Source organism: Pteropus medius, unplaced genomic scaffold, assembly GCF_902729225.1.
Source record: "Pteropus medius unplaced genomic scaffold, Ma_sr-lr_union100, whole genome shotgun sequence".
Classification (NCBI taxonomy): domain Eukaryota; kingdom Metazoa; phylum Chordata; class Mammalia; order Chiroptera; family Pteropodidae; genus Pteropus; species Pteropus medius.
In genome coordinates, this window is record NW_024342475.1 from 90169 (window position 1) to 109293 (window position 19125).

The 19125-nt window shown below is 47.0% G+C and overlaps 1 protein-coding gene and 1 pseudogene across 1 annotated transcript; one reads left to right on the forward strand and one right to left on the reverse strand.

The window, feature by feature from the left end:
* Nucleotides 1-11092: 11092 nt before the first annotated feature.
* LYPD3 (LY6/PLAUR domain containing 3) lies at nt 11093-15541 on the reverse strand. Its single transcript, XM_039866056.1, has 5 exons — nt 15012-15541; nt 14305-14436; nt 13489-13659; nt 12994-13155; nt 11093-12212 (listed from the first exon to the last, which is right to left on the reverse strand). Exons 1-5 carry the CDS (start codon nt 15097-15099, stop codon nt 11701-11703), a joined length of 1065 nt encoding a protein of 354 aa, XP_039721990.1. The 5' UTR covers nt 15100-15541; the 3' UTR covers nt 11093-11700.
* Nucleotides 15542-18247: 2706 nt separating this feature from the next.
* Nucleotides 18248-18366, forward strand: LOC120605392 (uncharacterized; annotated as a pseudogene).
* The last annotated feature ends 759 nt before the right edge of the window (nt 18367-19125 follow it).

Below are 19125 nucleotides of genomic sequence, written 5' to 3' on the forward strand. Positions count from 1 at the left end.
GTTGGAGCGAGTTCCCGGAGAAGTCCCAAGAGGGGTGGGGGTAGAAAGGCCTCTCATAATGGCTCCTCTGGTGTGCCAGCTCCGGAATGAAATTCCGGTCTCTCATTTAATGACTTTCCCTTTCCAAATGGGGAAACGAAGGCTTGGAGAAGACACACGGTTTGTCCAAGATCACACAGGAAAGACAGGAAAGTCCCCTCCCACCCCTATCCAGCGGCCACCCAGTATCCTTTCCAGAGACACTTAATGTCTTGTGAGTATTTCCTGAAATATTTCAGGCGTCTATAAGTACTCACACAGATCATTTTCTAACACAGCAGGGTTTTTTTCACTTAACAATATTATATTCAAGATTTCTCCAGATAAATACACAAAGATGTGCCTTGTTTTTTTAAATGCCCCTAAAGCATCAAACTGTCTGAAATACCATAATTAATTTAACCAGTCTCCTCTTAATAAACATTTAAGTTATTCCTAGTGTTTTTGCCATTACCAACGCTACTGGAATAAATATCATTTGGGCAGAGCTTGTGTCAGCCACATGAATTCGTGTCTCCAAGATAAATTCCTCGGAAGAAAACTGCCAAGTCAAAGTGATGCCCATTTGTCACTTGGAAACACATTTCCAGATTGTGCTCAAATTCCCCGCTCTGCAACTGGTTGACTGCCCACTTCTCAAAAGGGCTCTTCGCTCTCTCTGTAGCGCTTGAATGTTTTACTGCAAGAAGATATTCATGTATTCCTTATGTAATTAAAATGAAATGAGCTCTTCATTAAAACAAACCCGGGAAGAAGAGAAACCAGCAGGGCCAGTTCAGGCAGAACCTCCCACCCTGTCCCCTGTCACACCTGCCTTGTCCCCAGCAAACCTCGCCTGATGTTGAAATTCATTTCTCAAGCAGAAACATGGACCTCAAAGATAAAACTTTGGAAAAAACACAGGACCGAATGAGGTCATCTTGCTCTTCGGTTGCTTTTCATCTGACTAGATTCCCCTGCCCTTCATTTCTATTTCTTTCTCCTCTTTCTCCAACTTCCATTTTGGTGAGCGCTATACTGAAAACATTTTAAAGCTCTCTTCAGTTCAATAAGAGAATACTTAACTTATGCAAAATCTGGCATGGTTAACAAGAAAGAGAAAAGGAAAGATCAGCTAGGAGCTTAGAAGTAGAGATTGAAAAAGCAAAACAAGACTCTATTTTAAACATATTAAGTGCTTCCTTTCTCATCCCATCTTTTCCCTTCCCAAACACAAGCAAGGAGGGGTCTGGAAATGGGGTTGGAGTCGGGGATGCAGGGCTCAGAATAGAGTGTCAGACCCAAGTGGGGTGAGCAGGGCATCCACCCCAGGGGCTGTGGCAGCCATAAGAGATTGGCTGCTTTCAGGGGGATTGAGCAAATAAGTAAATATATTATGGATATCAGGAGCCAGAGTTCTCACTGATGGAGAAATGAGCTACAATTATGCAAAGGGAAAGAACTAGAATGAACGCTGTAGTGTGGGGCTGGAATCGGAGATACCAGGGTAAACTAGTGATTTTCAGTATATACAAATATATACAGATGTAAATATGTATACATATGTGTGTATATACATATTCCCTACCTCTGTCTGAGAGTCTGGGTGCAGTAAGAGCCCGATAGCGACGATCACATGTAGCTCCCAAATCTTGGTTTCTAAATGTCATTCGCTAGTGAAATATCCAGGGCTTCCTGGAGCAAATTCTAGGGCTGGGACAGGAAAGTACAAGGTGAACCTGGCACATCTTGTTGTGCCAGGAAGCAAAGAAATGTTCAAAGGATGATGGAGACAGGTTGAAAAAACACAGAAGCCAGCTCGAAAGGGCTCCCACAGGTCAAACTAAGGACAAATTGAACATTAAAATAAACAATGATTGTAATAGATTATAATCCAGTGATGCTATGAGTCTATTCTGATGTGAATAAATAAATCGAAAGTTTGATGAGGAATGGGATATTTACATAGCCCCAAAACACTTCCCCAGGACACACACTAATTACAAAGGGGAAAAGAGTAACCATAGTGGCAAAGCCTGGAAGACGCCACCTTACTGAAGTGATCAAAGTGAACATCCTGATGAGACGTAGGAAGAGGCTGACATCTCTTCTGTGACACTGAGTCCTGCCAAAGATGCGTAACCCACATCTGATCATGAGAAGATATCAGATGAATGCAAAAGGATGGACATCCTACCCCAAAACTGGCCTGTAATGTTCACAAGAGGCATGAAAGCCAAGGAAAGAACGAAGACTTTTTCCGGACTAAAGAGAGCTAAAGCGATATGACAACTAATGCAATACCAGAGTCTAGACTGGAACCTTTGCTATTATGAAAAAGAAACAACAGACACCAAAATGGAGTCACTTGTGCTAAGCCCCAGCAACATTTAATACCGAACCTAACTGCAGTTTCAGTCTCTCCCGAAAGACTTTTAAATCAATCAGGCTGGAATTTCCTGGTCAGACTGGCAAGGTAATCTGCCTGATAAGACCCCCTGCCTGAAAAACCATATCCTTGCCTGAAATCACCCACTCTTTTCACCTCCTTGTCTTACCTTCCTTCTGCCTACAAAAACCTTCCATTTTGTATATCTCTTCGGAGCTCCCTTCTGTCTGCTAGATGGGGTGCTGCCTGATTCATGAACCATTCAATAAAGCTAATTAGATAGTTAATTTACTCAGTTGAATTTTTGTTCTTTAATACTATGAAGGCTATTATTGGGACATCTGGTGAAACTTGAATGGAGTATGAGGATTAGATGGTAATAATTTATCAATACTAATATTTTTTATGTTTGAAGTTACATTTTTTGGTTATGTAGAAGGTCCTTGTTCATTGGAAACACACACTAAACATCAGTGGGTGATGGGGGCATAATATTGGCAATTTACTCTCATATGATTTAGGAAAAATCATTTCTTTGTACTGTACTCGCAACTTTTCTGTAATTTTGAGATGTTTCCCATTAAAAAATATTAAAGTGGTGCTTTTAAAACTTGTTTGAGCACATTGGGAGTAAGAAATGTACTTAACATCAAGAACAGTACAAAACATTTGTAAAACGGAATCAAAAGCATCACAAAACAAAGTTTATCCTTGCTTAAAAAGATAACATCAAATATGGTTTCGTAATTTGTTAATATAAGACAGGAAAATAAATCCCAGGAGAAACAGTAAATTAACAAAGCGCAAAAACACCAACAGTAACTTACAAAATTGATTTCATGATTTATTATCTTTGTTATTATTTATTATCCAGTCTTTTTGCCAGGATAACAAGACGGACACTTAGACTGAACACTTGCCCAAGGTCACACAGCTAGGAAAAGGTGGAGCTGGCTTAGAATTTTAGCCTGACTTCACAACAACCTCCAAAAGGGATATTATCATCCCTCATTTGACAGATTGGGAAACTAAGGCTCAGAGAAACTAAATGGGAAGTCCATGCTGGTATTGGAAAGCAGAGACTAGTCTCCAAGAACGATCCTGCACAGTCAGAGAGAAATGATGTCGAGTGCTTAGATCTCAAATCAGGAACCACTGTTTGTTCATCAAACCCAATTATGAGAAGACAGCACTCCAGTCTGGCCAACGCTCCAGCTGTCCATCTAAAGCTTCGCTGTCCAATATGGTAGCCACCAGCTCCATGTGGCTGTTTAAATTCAAGTTAATTCAAATTAAATAAAATTAACACTTTGGTGTCTCACACTCGCCACTTGTGCCCACGTGCTTATGGCTCACACATCGAACGGCACAGACTATAAGACATTTTTGTCATTATAGGAAGTTCCACTGGACAGGATGGACTCTAGAGATAGCTCTGCGAAGACTTGACAATATTCTTTCTAAAGGGATAGTCTGATATTCTTTAATAAAATGACAAATGTACGAGCACGTTCTACCAGACTTTTTGTTAACAACCACATTTAACTGTTTTCATTGAAGTGGCACTGTCAGATTTTCATATAAATTAACAAATCAGGGGCAACAAGCCCATTAGCCCACAAACCCCAACCGGGGTTTTAACTCATGGTCGTGACACCAGATGGTACCTGTACACTCTCACCTTGTAGATTTCTAGTCCATTGGCTTGAAAGCCCAGCGCTTCCTTCCATATTTGGCAATGTCGTGCAATGTATGTATTGCCCCGAAGAACAAGTGGAGAAAACGGAAAATTAAGTGTCTGCAAATAAACTGCAGCTACCAATTACTAAATGCTCTACCCAGCTGGGGTTGTTACAGACCTAATCTTCATCATTCCCACACTTCGACTAAGAAGCACATACAATTGCACCCATGTTACAGATAAGACACAGTGATTCACAGAAGTGAAGTCACCTGCCAAAATCCACACAGGTAATAAATACAGAATATGAATTTGTCCCGCTCCAAACTTCACATCCAGCTTCTTCCTATGAATGGATTTTCTCAATGTAAAGCAAGCCAAGGAGAAATGCTGATTCCAGCATAATAACCATTCTGACTCAGCCCACTGGAAAGTTCATTACCACATTCATCAAAGCAATTAAGATTATAGTAGACTAACAAATGAATTTTATACTAATGATAGGCAGGACAGAGGTAGGGTGGAGACTAGGAAAAAAAAAATAACAGGCCTATATGGGCCAGATGAAAGGATTTTAAAAAAAAAAAATTAAAGATAAGAGGAAGAAAATGTCCAGCTGGCTAAATTTTTCCTCAGTCTGTTGCTGACATTTTCTCGCCAGGCCCCAGTGCCTGCCATCATCACCGCTGCCAGGTGGATTAAAATCATAGGTCTTTTCTCTATTACCCATTAGAGTCCAGAGCAGTAATAATGGAAACTTCTATATCTGCACCATCCATATTGTGGCCACATGTGGCGATTTGAGCGCGGGAAATGTGACTGAGGAACTGAATTTAAATTTTATTTAATTTTAATGAATTTAAACTTAAATATATACAGCTACACGTGGTTAGTAGCTACTGTACTAAACAATACAGCACTAAATGGTGAGCTGTGGAAGGTTAGGGCAGGGCCTCCCCATCTGTGTCCCCCAACACCTACCACGCAAACTAGTTGTTTGGGGGACACTCCCTACGGTGACTCCCAGGGACCCAATCCCAGCTCTGGGAGATCTTAAGGAAGCCACTTAATCTTATTTGTATCTCGGTGTTTGCATCATAAGTGGGCCTTGCAAAATGTTAGTTTTTGGATCTCCATGGAGAGCAAAGATCATTTCATGATCTTTTCAGCTTGTCTGTAGGTGTGAAATTTTTCATGATCAGAGCTGGAAAACAAAATGCTAATACCATTTCGCAAGAAGGCTCTGAATATTCAGCGGTGCATGGAAAGTGCTTACACAGAGCCTGGTACAGAGAAACAATGGATGCTTTTAGAAACTGAACAAGCATTTACCTGGCAAACACCTATTTTCCATAAGGCACCAGAGACATAAAGATAAAAGAAATAATAATGCTTAGTGAGTGCTTGCTAGATGCCAGGTACTGTCTTGTTTTATATTAATTAGCCCATTACTTTTTAATTTAAAAAATGTTTTATTGAAGAGCAACAGACATACAACGAAGCACATGAATCAAATGTAAAATCACATGAATCTCACACACATTATTTATATTTATATGCACCTGAGTAAAGACGTCATGAATCAAGATATAGAACATTTGTGATGTGACAGACGACTCCCTCATACCCTTCACTGTCCACCATCCACACCCCGGCCGCAGTTGTAAGCCCTACTCTGAAGCTAGTTTTGATTCTTCCTGAAATTCACATAAATGGAATCACACAGAGTGCATTCTTTTGTCTTCTCCCTTAGAATATCGTCTTTGAGACTCTCCCAAACAACATTATGTTAATATAATAAAGAATGCTTTTTGTTAAGACGGAAATCGCTACCAGGAAGATGAGCACGAGACTGGTGACCAAAGCCAGCACTCTGTTGCATTTGGCACTCCCGGACCAACGTCTGTCGGCTGATTGTGTGATGCTTCCACCATACCTGTCTAGTTTTGTTTTGTTTTGAGATTGTAACCATCACAAAATAAAAAAATAAAAAATTAATTACCGTCAACCGTTTTTTATATCTACGAGGTAGGTAGGTTATTATTTATTTCATTTTAGTATTATTATTGTGGGGGTTTTTTTGCATTAATTTCAGACTTATAGAAAAGTTGTAAAAATGACACAAATAATTCCCATATATTCTTCCACCGAATTCCCCAGAGTTAATGTTTTACCGCATTCATTTTATCATTTTCTCTATATATGTATAAATCTTTTTTCCTGACCAGTTTGAGAGTAAGTCGAAGATTTGTTACCCCTTCGCCTCTAAGTTTTTCCTAAAAACAAGGACATTCTCCTATGTAACCGTAGTACATTTGTCTAAATCAGGAAGTTAACATCAGATATAAATTATCTAATTTGTGGCCTTGCTTGAGATTTTTGTCAAGCGCTTAAGTAACGTCCCTCATAGCAAATGAAAATCTTGGGTCATGCTCTGCATTCGGTTGTCAGGTCTCATCTGGAACAGGGCCTCCTTCATTCTTTGTGTTTATGGCTTGGATATTTCTGAAGAGCAGAGGTTAGTTATTTTGTAGAATATACCTCGGTTCAGGCTTAGATTCAGGTTGTGCACATTCTGCCCAATATCACAGAAGTGACGCTGTGTCCTTTCTCAGTATCTTCCCCATGACTGGTAATATTCACTTTGATCACTCAGTTACAGTGGTGGCCACCAGGTTTTTCCGAATTTATATTGCTATTTCCCATGTGTGATCAATAAGTATCTTGTGGGGAGATAATCTGTGACCATGTAAATATCCTGTTACTCTGCAAAATTGAACATGCTAGCATCTATGGGATGTATGCTTTTTCCAACACCAGCAAGCAATTAACTCAATTCTGACACAATCCAACACCATCTACCTGGACATAGCCTCAGATTCCACAGGTTAAGGGGCCCAGTCCCACAAGACTAACTCCCCCCAAACCCTTCAGATGTCAAGTCAAGGTTGTCACCTGTGCGTCTGACCAGATTGGAGGTTCCAACACCCTCCTCCTTGGGGTCAATTAATTTGCTAGAGTGGCTCGCAGAACTCGAAGAAGCATTTTACTTAATAGGTCACTGGTTTATTATAAAAAGACATAACTTCAGAACACCCAGATAGGAGAGATGCACAGGGCAAGTTCCAGGGAAAGGATGCTGAGCTTCCATGTCCTGTCCAGGTGTACCACCTTCCCACGTGTTCACCATCCTGGAAGCTCCATAAATCTCATCTCTTTGGTTGTCTTATGGAGACTTCATTACAAAGGCATTATCTATTAAATCATTAGCCGTTGGCAAGTGATTCAACATCCAGCCCTTCCTTCCATCACCCAGAGGTCAGGGGGATAGGATTGAAAGTTCCAGCCTTCCAAGCATGGGTTGGTTCCCCTGGCAACCAGCCCCCAACCTTAGGCACTTTTTTTAAAAAGTTACCTCAATATAAACTCAGGTGCCCTTATAAGAAGAGGGATATTGGGACACAGACAGGGAGAACTTCATGTAAAGGAGGCAGAGATTGGAGTGATGCATCTACAAGCCAAGGAACCTCTGGGGCTACCAGACGCTGGAAGAGACAAGAAAGGATCCCTCCCTAGAAGCTTCAAAGGGACCACGACCCAGCCGACACCTTAATTTTGGACTTCTGGCCTCCAAAACTGTGAGACAATAAATTTCTGTTGTTTTTAGGCACCCAGTTTATGGGACTTTGTTACATCAGCCCTGAAATGGACACACTGGGTGGCCGCAAAGTTATGGAGGTGAAGGAGGTGCCACCATCTGTATGGGAACCACACCTGAAGGGCATCTTTCCTCTGTCCCTCACCTGTACTTGGAGGACGCCCTACTGCAACTCTTATGGCACTGTATCAGAATAGACTGTGTCTGGGCTTCTTCCACCACGCCAGGGGCTTCTAGAAGTGAAAGCTTTTGTGATGGGCAGAAAGGATTACCTGGTGTCTTGCGTAACACACCCTTCTGGGTTATCTCCACCTTTCCTTACCTTAAACTATGACGGTAATGCTAACCTGACAGTACACTACCAGTCATGCAGAAGATTCCTGCCCACCTGGCAGGATACAGGTGATTATTCACTTCCCTCAGGATACTGACCAGTTTGACTTCCATTATTAATTCAACATCCATGATCACCTGTATGCCTGTGTTCTGTGCATTCTCCTTTGAACTGGTTGTAACATTTTACTGGTTCCCTCATGAATGAATGAGTTCAACAAAACTTTTGACACGTGGTCATTTTTCATCTGTGTGAGAGCTGTGATTTTACCTTTTAAAAAATATTATCCCTTAAGAAGCTGTGGTATGTGTATATACAATGGAATATTACTCAGCCATAAGAAGAGATGAGATACTGCCATATACAACAACGTGGAGAGACCTCGAGATAATCCCGCTAAGCGAAATAAGCCAGACAGAAAAAGTTGAAAACCACATATCACTTATATGTGGGATATAAACCTAAAAGCAACAAATGAACAGGACAAACGGAGACTCATGGACATGGACTATAGACTAGCAGTTACCAGCAGGACACAGGGAGTGGGGTCAGGACACACTGGGAGAGGCCAGAGCAGCCTTCCTGTCAGAAGCCCTCAGCTGCACTACACAAGAGGGCTGGGTGATCCCACAGTCTCTTCCTCCACCTTGGAACCTCCTTCAAAAAAATGGAAAAGCCCCCAGGAGTAGAGGTGAGGAGAGAAGGAATTCCAGCCTTGACACCCTCAGGAACCTGGGAGTCCTCAGACCTATACCACCAAGATGCCAAGAACAGGCTCCTGTTAACCAAGCTGTTGGCCTGAAACTATGTAACGCGCTGGTGTAGGGGAAGAAAAGTTATTTTTCTTCTACCCTTCTAAGCTCTCCTGGCTTGGTCTAATGGTCAAATCAACACGAGGCAGATTAACAGGAGAAAATAACCCAATTGATTACATATGTACATACAGGAGTTCTGTAAGCATAGGGGACCCAAAGACAACCTGGAGAGTTGAGGCATTTTTATATGCCATCTTGAGCTATGGAGAAAGAGGCGTGGTGCTTTGGACTTCGAAGGGAAGGTAGGCAATTCACAGGCAGATGAAAAGGAGTGAACATTTGGTAAACAAATCCTTGCCAGCCACCGAGAAACAATGGGACACAGAGAACAGTCTAACAAACATTTTGCTCTGTTCCTCCCTGTCTGCCACACTTGGTTCATGTTCTGCTAAGGTGACGGCTCCTTTCGTTTAAGCAGGGTTTTCCATCTGAATTCCTTTAGGATATAAGGGGGAGGTAAAAGGCTCTCCCTGAGTCTTTCGTTTCTTAAAAATAACCGGCTAAAAATATCCCAAAAAAGGCATATTTCAGGTAGCAAAACACTGCTCCCCCTCACTGGTTAGTAGCTCGTGCTTGTCAAAGCAAAAAAAAAAAAAACTGCCTTGGACAGCATGAAATGGGCAAGGAAAACTTAAAAAAAAAAATTCATTTTTCAGTTACAGTTGCCAGTCAATATTATATTAGTTTCAGGTGAAGGAAGACTTTATTCAAGGATACTGCAATAGGGAGAGAGGCCAGCACTCAGCCTGAGAGCATCTCAGCTGAAACAAAGGGTGGCTGGGTTTTTAAGAGCCGGGGTGAGGAGGAGGTCATCTCCGTTTGTAATTAGCATTACTCAAAAGAAAAGGAAACTTTCTTCGTGACAGAAGGTAGTTTTACAACTGGGAGAAAGACACCCAGTGCCGTTAGGCTCTCGCTCCCCTAGGGAGACTGGAAGATTGAGGTGCTACCTCTTTTGATGTTTATGTTTCAAAGAGATGGTTCCTGGGCCCTTGAGAAAGGTATTTCCTGGGCTGTAAAACCAGAGAGGCTTTTAAAGAAAACTACATACATCTCAAAGGAGCAGCAAAAGAATTTGGGAGGACACATTTTCTAAAGTAAATGCTCCAAGTTAAGAGAGGTCTGGGGCCTCTGTGGTTAGGCCATCTGGACTCTGAAAGTGCCCAGTGAAAAGGAAGTCAGGGAGAGGCAGGAAGAAGCCTGTCTAAAGTTTAGTCAAGCCGAGGGAAAAGTTACAGCCATCTTGCCCTGTAAAGCCGGTCTGCCCAGGTTCAAATCTGGGCTCCACTGCTTATTGGGGCAAGTGTCTCAATCTCTCTGGGCCTTGTAAAAAGGAGATAATTAATACTTATCTCATAGGATAGTTGTGTAGGTTAAAAAAGTTAATCCGAGTACAGCGCTTAAAACAGCACCTGGCACATAATAAATGTATTTCTTGCTGTGGGTTAAATTACTTCACCCTTCTGCGCCTCAGTTTCTCCAATCATCCCATTTGAGAATTTATATGGAAAGTTAAATGACATGATGGATGCAAAAATACCCTTAGGACAGGCCTGGTATCTGGTAAGACTTTTTAAAAATGACTAACATCCCTGTAACTATAGTTACTATTACTGAGGTTATCAATTGCACTTCACTCATGCTCTTTTTCTCTATTTTGTTACTCTAGCCATTATTTACTATCGTTTTGTTATAACCTCAGATTCCCTATTAATAGTGATATTGGCAATATTACTACTATTATCTCACTATTCCCTTTCATCGAGCAGCCCCAAAGCCTGCCAACCCGTCTCATTCCCAAGCCGGGCTTTTCCTCCTTGGGGCCTCTATGCCTTCCCACATGATTGGAGGAGATGGAGATGGGACTCAGGCCCCAAGTCCCCAGTGGGAAGAAAAAACTGACAAGCAGCATCTTCAAGCCCTTCGGACAAATGGGACACAGTGGTTGAACCCACTGAATGATTCTTAAGAAACCAGAGAGATGGCAAGGTGGGTGGTACCTGGGGGTGGTGTACAACCCGTTGCTCCCTAGCACTGCTGAAGACACCATTCACCCTTAGGCACCCATCTCCCCCTCCCCAGTGGGTCACCCACAAGCTGGCTAAACCAGGAGATGAAAGGAGGGCAGACCGGGACTTCCTCCAGCACTGTGACTCCAGATCTCATCTTCTCTGCCAAAGCTCTCGGCGTTCCCTCCCCAGCTCACCTTCAAGAGGGTATTGTAAGAAATGAGGTGGAAATGACTCCTTCGAAACACTGTACAAAGTAACCCAACTTTTATTGAGGCATTTACTCGCCAGAAACTGACCACACAGAGGCCTAAGGCACAATCCCTGCCCTTGAGGAGCTCACAGTCTAGTAAGGAAGACAGATGCCAAAATGATTCCCACAAAGATGGAGGGGCAGGACCAGCAGCCATCAGAGGAAGGAACCATGATCCCGCTCCGCTCCCCATGTTCCAGGTCGGCTGTGAGAAAGCGAACAGGAAGCTTATCATTGATTCCCCCATGATCCCTGTGACAGCTCTGACTCCTCTCTGTCCTGGGCACCATGAGGAGACAAGGGAGCGACAAAGATGAGGGGGATACATTTGCTGCCCTCCAAAAGCTAGAACACCTCGGCAGGATATATACAACGGTAACTTTATTTCCCAAAGCTGCAAACCAGTGCAGCAGAAGCTGGGGAAACTGGGAGGAGATTGGAAGAACAGGCGCTGGGCCAGCCCAGTCCAGTGATGAGAAAGGGAAGAGAGGGTGCCTAGGGCCAGGGGAGTAGGGCAGGAAGGAGGTCTCTGGGTGAAGAAGCTCATAGGGCACCAGCAGCCACAGCCAATAGCAGAGCCGCCAGCCCAGCCGAGGGAGCTGCAGAGCCTTTATTATGGGCCCCGCCTTTTGCGGGGTACTGTCCCACATTACTACGGTCCTGGTGGCCGGCAGCACCTCCAGGCAAGCTAGATTCCTCTTTGTGAGAGGTCTCAGGTTCTACTTCCTTTGGAGGAGTCTGGCTGGTTGAGGCCAGGGTGGGTTTGGTGAGTTTGGTGGCAGAGGTGGTAGAGGTGGCAGAGGTGCGCATGGTTGGGGCTGGGGCAGAAGTAGTGACAGGGATGGTTGGGGCCAGAGTGGTGGGATGAGGGGCGGGCAGCAGGACAAGGGGTGGGAATTTCGAGGAGAAGTAGGTCTTGTTGCGGAGGTCCGAGTTACAGCGGGACCCCTTGCAGCAGGAGCCACTGAGTATGAACCCCGGGCCTGTCGCCGAGTCCCGGGTGCACAACTCGTCCTGGACGCAGCCCCGAACAGGCAGGGAGACAGTCACATTAGCTGCAGGAGGGAGACACAGGTAGGTCGGTGGTTGGAGGGAGGGAGGTAGGCACAGCCAGAATGAAACCTAAGAGGCAAGAACCCCTAAAGGGCTCCGCACCCATTAATCCCATCAATCTCAACTCGGACCCCACTTTGAGAAACACTGTCCCAATCTCTGTCCCACATGTCCCACTGCAGTCTGAGAGGAAATCTGTGTAAGCTGAACTACATAAGTCCCACGATGCCTTAGAAGAAAGGTTTCTACAGGAGTACAACACCTCTCACATTTTCCGCATACCTCTTCCCACAACTCTGCCAATATTTAGTCAGAGTCAGAACTACATCTCCCATAACACACCTGGCAGGGAATGGCATTTGAACTTCACCTCGCACGGTTCCCTGAGACAGAGTTCAGGAGGCTGAACTACATCTCTCCTGCGTGGTCAGGTGGACACCCTAACCCCTTGAGTTTTAAGGAGTCAGAACGAGGTTATCCGCAATGCCAGGGCAGAAGCTTGAAGGTTTAAATACATTTCCCATTGCACATCCCTGCACGCTGCACTTGGCAGGCCTCTATGGAAATGTATTTCCCCAAAAAACTCCGGGACAAAAGCATCTCCATCCCTACGCTATTAGGGACGGGGCTGCTGCATTTCTCATGACGCTCTAGGACAAGGCTAGCACTTAGGTCTAGTCTGCAGTTCCCAGAATGCACTGGAAGGAGGGAACTCTCTGGGTGAAGGGATACCTAGAGCCCAGGAGGCCTCAGAAAGGCTACCACAACTCGGGGCTCGCTCACCTGCCGTCAAGGTGACGTTGCCATCGAAACAGCCCTTGTAGACTCGGTCGCTGGCGTTGTAGCAGCTCACGACGGGCGGCGCGGTACCCTGGCACGCCTCGCGACTCAGCCCCACGCAGCTGTAGCACTCGGCGCCGTTGGGCTCGTACGCACTCTCATTGCCTGCGAGGGGAGCGGGTTGGAAGGAAGGGTCGAGAAAGTTGGAAAAGCACAGGCGGTCCGGGGTCCGCACCAGCCCACGTCTCCGCCCCTCGACGGACGCTAGTCAACCTCTAGCCCCGCCCACCCTGTGGCCCCGCCCTCCTAACCCGCCCCTGGCGTCCACATCAGAGGGGCCTGCAGCAATGAAATCCCGCCTGCTGCGTTTGGCCCCGCCCCCGAGCGTGGCCCCGCCCCCAGCACGTGCTGCCTTCTCCCGCGCCCAGCTGGTGATCACCCCTAGCGGCTCAGCCCGGGTGGCTTCCGCCGCGGGCCTAGCGCTCCGCCTCCACCGACCTGCGGGATTGAGCGCTCGCGTGGACAGGTTGATCTTGGCGTTGCAGCGGTCCTGCGCGCATTGCTGCAGCTGGATGAAGGCCAGAAGCCCGTAAAGGTCCAGTCCGCGGTCATTCTTGCCGGGGAGTCCCGAACCGCAGCCGCGCACTGCCACCGAGAATTGCCCGTGGACTGTGGAAAGAGGAGGGAGCGGGGTCAGAGGAGGCGGGGCCCTCAAAAAGAGCCGATCCAGGAGGAAAGAACCGCAGATGGAGGAGCGGAACCTCAAAAAGCTGAGTCTGAGGGACTGCCAGGCTGCCAGACACGGACAGAATCGAGGGGCAGAGCCATAAAGGGGCGGAACCGCAGGAAGCAACATCCGAAGGAACTGAAAGACTGACAAAAAAAGGCTCAGGATCGGAGACGGGTGGAGCCTCCTGGGAGCGGGATTCCACTGCGAGTGGGTCAGAGAGTCGGAGCCTCAGCTTAGGAAACCTGCAAGACCTTTACAGGGTCCCACTGATTAGGGGAGTCTGGCGGGAGGAGAGGGAGAGAAGATTCTGGCAGGGACAGAGTGGGGAGGGAGGTCTCAGTGGTGGAGCGGAAATGGATAGGGTGTGCCCTCGAAGGGGATGAGGGCCCAGATCCGGGCTTCACCCCACCCAGTTCACAACTCCCAGCCCGCCATCCTTCTAAGCTCTAAAAGGGCCAGGGCTAGGCTGAAAGGGAGGGACGGGGCCAAGTTCAGAGGGAAGGGCGGAACTATAAGGAGGCGGGGCTTGGCTGGAAGAGCCTGAAGGGGTAGTAGACACGCATGGACCCGGGGTCCCCACTCACTGGTCTCCACCGCTCCCACGGCCTCTGTGCAAACTTCCACGCCCGGCGCGCACTTTACCGTCTTCATCTTCTGCGGAGAGCATCCGTCATCTGCTTTCTGCACGCAGCTGTAGCACTCCAGGGCCTGAGCTCCTGGGGGTGCATGACCGAGTTAGAATGACCGACCCCTACTGAGGCATCCCCCCGCACCCCCAAAGGAGAAATAGCCCTTCCCACGCCCTCGGCCCCCAGAAGGAGACAATCCTATCGCACGCCTTTTCCAGGGCAGGAGTCAGGAGAACATTCCCACAAATCTGTCATGAGATACACTGTCCCTTTCCTTCAAGGCCCCTATGCCTGCAGTGGGAGCATCTTTCCCACAGCGCCTTATGCCCAAGGTGGGGGATCCCTGCCATGGACGGGGCCACGGGGCACTGTCCCAGTTTTTCGCTCAGAGGGGGAGAAGTTTTCCCACAATCAAGAAGGCTCAGTGAAGGATCCCTTCCCACGAGACCGCTCTGATGAGGGCTGGGGACCTCCTGACATTAGCCCTCTGCTCAGGGTGAAAGAACTTTTCCCACAGCCTGCCAAAGCAGCAATCCTTCCCACAGTCCCCTCTGCCTAGGATGGGGGACCCTTCCCGCAGCCCTCTCTGTAGGGAGAGAAGGAACCCTCCTTCCTATAGCCCGCATTCTACCCCCTCCGCCCCCTCCCGGCAGCAGACCCACCTTCTCGAAGCAGCAGCATCTGCAGCAGCAGCAGCCAGCCTGTAGTCCAGATCACTGCCAGGGTGCCTGCTTTCCTGGTGGGGTCCATGGTTCGATCCTGCTCCCTCAGCGTCCCCCCTAGGTGTGCCGCCTCCCAACCCGGGCCCTCTTACCTGAGCCCAGGATGAGTAACCTCCCCGCAGGCAACCCTGGCCTTGCCCAACCAGGCCAAATCAGCGTCCGCTGTGGGGCGGGACACCCGCCCCTGGATGCGTCACCCACAGTTGCCAAGGAGGGAAATGGCGGGAGTCCAGGTTCCCTGACAGTTCTCAAGAGAAAGTCTGTGTTTAGAGGATAGAGGGGAGAGTACTGAGGCTCACAGAGGGCTCTACTCAACACTAGGCACTCAGGAAAATAAAGTGTGCCAGCTTTGGTCTGGGTGACCTGGAGACTAGGACAGAGCCATGCCTGTCCTCACAGAGCTCACAGTCTGATGGGGGAGACAGATATTCATCAAATAATCATACAAATTGTTATTTATGACGAGGACAATGAAGGAAGAAGTGTAGGGAGCTACAAGGAGATACAGAGTCTAGAGGTGGGGGCTGGTCAATGAGCCTTCCCAGAGGATGAAATTCGTGTATGATCTCAAAGACATTCAGGATTTAGCCCTGAAACAGGTCAGGGTGGGGAGAGAGCACATTACAAAGCAGAGGGAGCAGCACATGCACCCGGAGCTCAGAGGGTGAGGGGAGAAAGGTGGAAACCGAGGCAGAAGCACTAGGCAGAGGCCAGACCATTCAGGGCATTTTGAGCCCTGAGAAAGGATTTGAATTAATTCTGAGAAAGGTGGAGATATTTTGAGAGGGTTTCAATCAGCAGGGGACAAGATCAGATTTGCTTTCTAATATGATCAATCCTGGAAATAATGCAAATACCCATCAAGAAGTGAATAGAAAAAAAAAAGTGAATGGGAAAAGAGTCGTTAACAAATCCCATGGAATACTACACAGCAATGAAAAAGAGCTAACTACCGGCCTCAGCAACGTGGATGAATCTGAGAAACTTCATGTCAAGCTCAAGAAGGCTTAAACAAATAAAACATACCATATAACTCCATTTATATGAAGTTCCCGGACAAAACTCATCAGTGGTGACAGAAACCTCAGCAAGGGGTTATCTTTGGCAAGACACTGTCCCAAGGGAGCAATAGTGAGCAGCCCTCACTCTCTTTGCCCGGGTGGTAGTTATGTGTGTGTACAAACATATAAATATTCATTAAACTATATACTTATGCACTTCGCCGAATGCACGTTATCTTTTTTTTTTTTTTTTTTAAGAAAAAGGGGGGAAATGTGAGTGGCCTTTGTATAAGAAGTAAACACTGTGAGGGAGGAGGCCAGGAATCCAGCGAGGGAGCTAGGCAGTCCTCCAGGTAAGAGAGAGAAAAGCAGCCCCTACAGTCAGCCAGGAGTTGACCTGGCACTCACAGTGAGGCCATGCATGGTGTTCTGTGACACACCAGCACTGGACAACGTCACACTCTGACCCGGATGGAGCAAGACACAATCAGGACCATGCATCGCCATGTCTGAACACAGAAACAAACAAGCACTGTGCAAGCCAGAAAATGACTAAGCATCCCCATACCGTGGCCAATATAAATTGACTGCTTATATTATATTATATTATATTATATTATATTATATTATATTATATTATATTATATTATATTATGTTATATTATAAATTTATTACATTAAAGTTACAGCTTTAATCTTGCTTTGTTTTTCCCGGCTCATAGATAAGATTTAGCTATGGCAGGAAAAATAGCGGCTGTAAAGTTATTACCTGTTCCCCAGACCCCATTGGGCTCCCCCATTCCCAACAATGACTAGCACCTCAGTCACCTAGGTGGAGTCGCTTGGCATCATGCTGAGAGAGAAAGTGAATGACTACTCGTGAGGTCATTCAACATGGCCCCCCACCCCACCCCACCGCGGTCCTGCCTCCTAGCCTTGGAATCCCAGCCTCCCTATGGTTCGCTGTGTTATCCTCTAAGTCTCATCTCTCCAAACTATTGACGTGTCTGTTTTATAATAAAGGAAGGAGTGACTTTCATGGCAGAGTGAGGCAGCGGGCCAAGTATCAAGTCTGGAATTTTCATCCTGCCTCTGATATCCTCTTGCTGTGTGATCCCAAATAACTGTGTCTCCCTCTCTGAACTTCAACTGATTCTTTTGCCAAATGGATCTGAAAACCCCTGTCTCCTGAAGGATAGTGCAAAGCCAGGTGATAATACTATTATTGTGTGCTCAGAAGCAGGAGGCCCTGGCAGGCCCCAGCTGCGTGGGAGAGTTTCAGGGAGGAACCCTAACAGGCTGGACCAGAAGAACTAGCGTCTTGGGAGGGAATGGGACCCAGGGGTGGAGAGGCTCCTCTTGCTCAGGCCTGCCCGGATTCTGGGCGCTGACCCCCACCTGGCCCCGGACCAGAGAGCAGAGGGAAGTTCGAATGCGGGGGCCTCTGCTTACATCCGCTCAGTGACTTTTCCCAGCTCCTCTCTGCAGAGGTCACTGTGAATAGATTTAGAATCCAGTTCCCCATATAGATGAGCAGGAGGGTCATTGTGGAGATGGTCCCCAGCCCTGGAGGTCATGCCAGGGCCTCAGACAAGCCTGGGGCCATATCCACTGTGGGCTTCCTGTCCCCTGGGGCAGGGCAGGCTCTGAGCCCAGTGAGGTTCTCAGACTGTCTCAGACTCACTCCCTTTGGGATGTGTCAGAGAAGTAATGGTGTCAGGGGCTGTGCCAGCTACATGATTTGCGGGCTCAATGCAAAATGAAAATATAGGGTTCCAGTTCAAAAGACGGGAAAGAGTGCCGTTAAAGGTACTAAAATATAAACGCTTGCTTTCTTCTGTCATCTCTCTCAACCCCTCCTCTGCAGAGAGGAGCTGGGAAAGAATTGATCCAAGAGGCATGTTCCCTTGGGCACAGGGATATTCATGGACTTAGCACAGACCCTCACAGGTGTCTAGAGACCTTGCTCCCAAACTAAAACCACTTGGTTGCTGGGTTCTTCTTCCACCAGCTGCTCACTGCCATTTCCCACCCTGAGATGCCATGAGGCACAACTGGGCACCCAAGCCCTGCTGAAGCTGGAGGGTGGTAGTGGTCAGGAGGTGGGACCTTGTAAGAGGTCCCCCCAGCTCATGCTCCACGTCCCTTTGGACTTCATTTACAAAACACAAACTTGTCTACGGCCACGCCACCCTGAACAAGCCTGATCCTGTCTGATCTCAGAAGCTAAGCAGGGTTGGGCCTGGTTAGTACTTGGATGAGAGACCACCTAAGAAGACCAGGTGCTGTATGCATAAAAAATAAAACATAAGGAATTGTAAGCTAACAAGGTCTTTGCAATCTGTGAGGTCAACCAAGGGTTGCCTCGTCTAAACACAGACACACAGACACACAGACACACACACACACACACACACACACACACACACACAAACTCAAATACAAAAAATTAAGGATTTCCAGGCGGTAACCACACAGCATTAGACTCAAGAAGGCTCTTCTAGGCACAGGGATCTGTCATCTACACTGGTCACATGCCACGAAGCTGGGCCCAGTAGAAGCCCAGTTTGCAGAAGGGCTGGGAGAATTGATCCAAGAGGCAGATGTCTGTCGCACCTGGAGGTGGAAGCCAAGGGACACCTGGGAACCCTGCGGGCATGGGGACCAGTGTGTCTGCATTCCCAGGACTCAGAAGCACCACATCTGGCCCCTCAAGAAATCTGGAGACAGGACAGACAGGACACCCAGGTCTTGAGGGAATGGGAACCAGACCGACTGAATGCCTCGTTCCAGAAAAGACCTGTCTCCACACAGTGACAGCCGAGAGTGGTCAGGGCTGTAGCAGGGGGAGCCCAGGGGACTGTGGAATCCCAATATAGAAACCAGACCCAGCCTAGAGAGCAGAGAGAGCTGCTTGAAGGGGACACCTTGGGTCGGACCCAAAGGATAGTGTTCTATGTCTGCCTTGTTCACCACTGTCCCCAGTCCTCAATATCTCTTTCTCATCAATCTATTGAGCCATCAGACTTTCCCTCAATACTCAGTTTGCACTA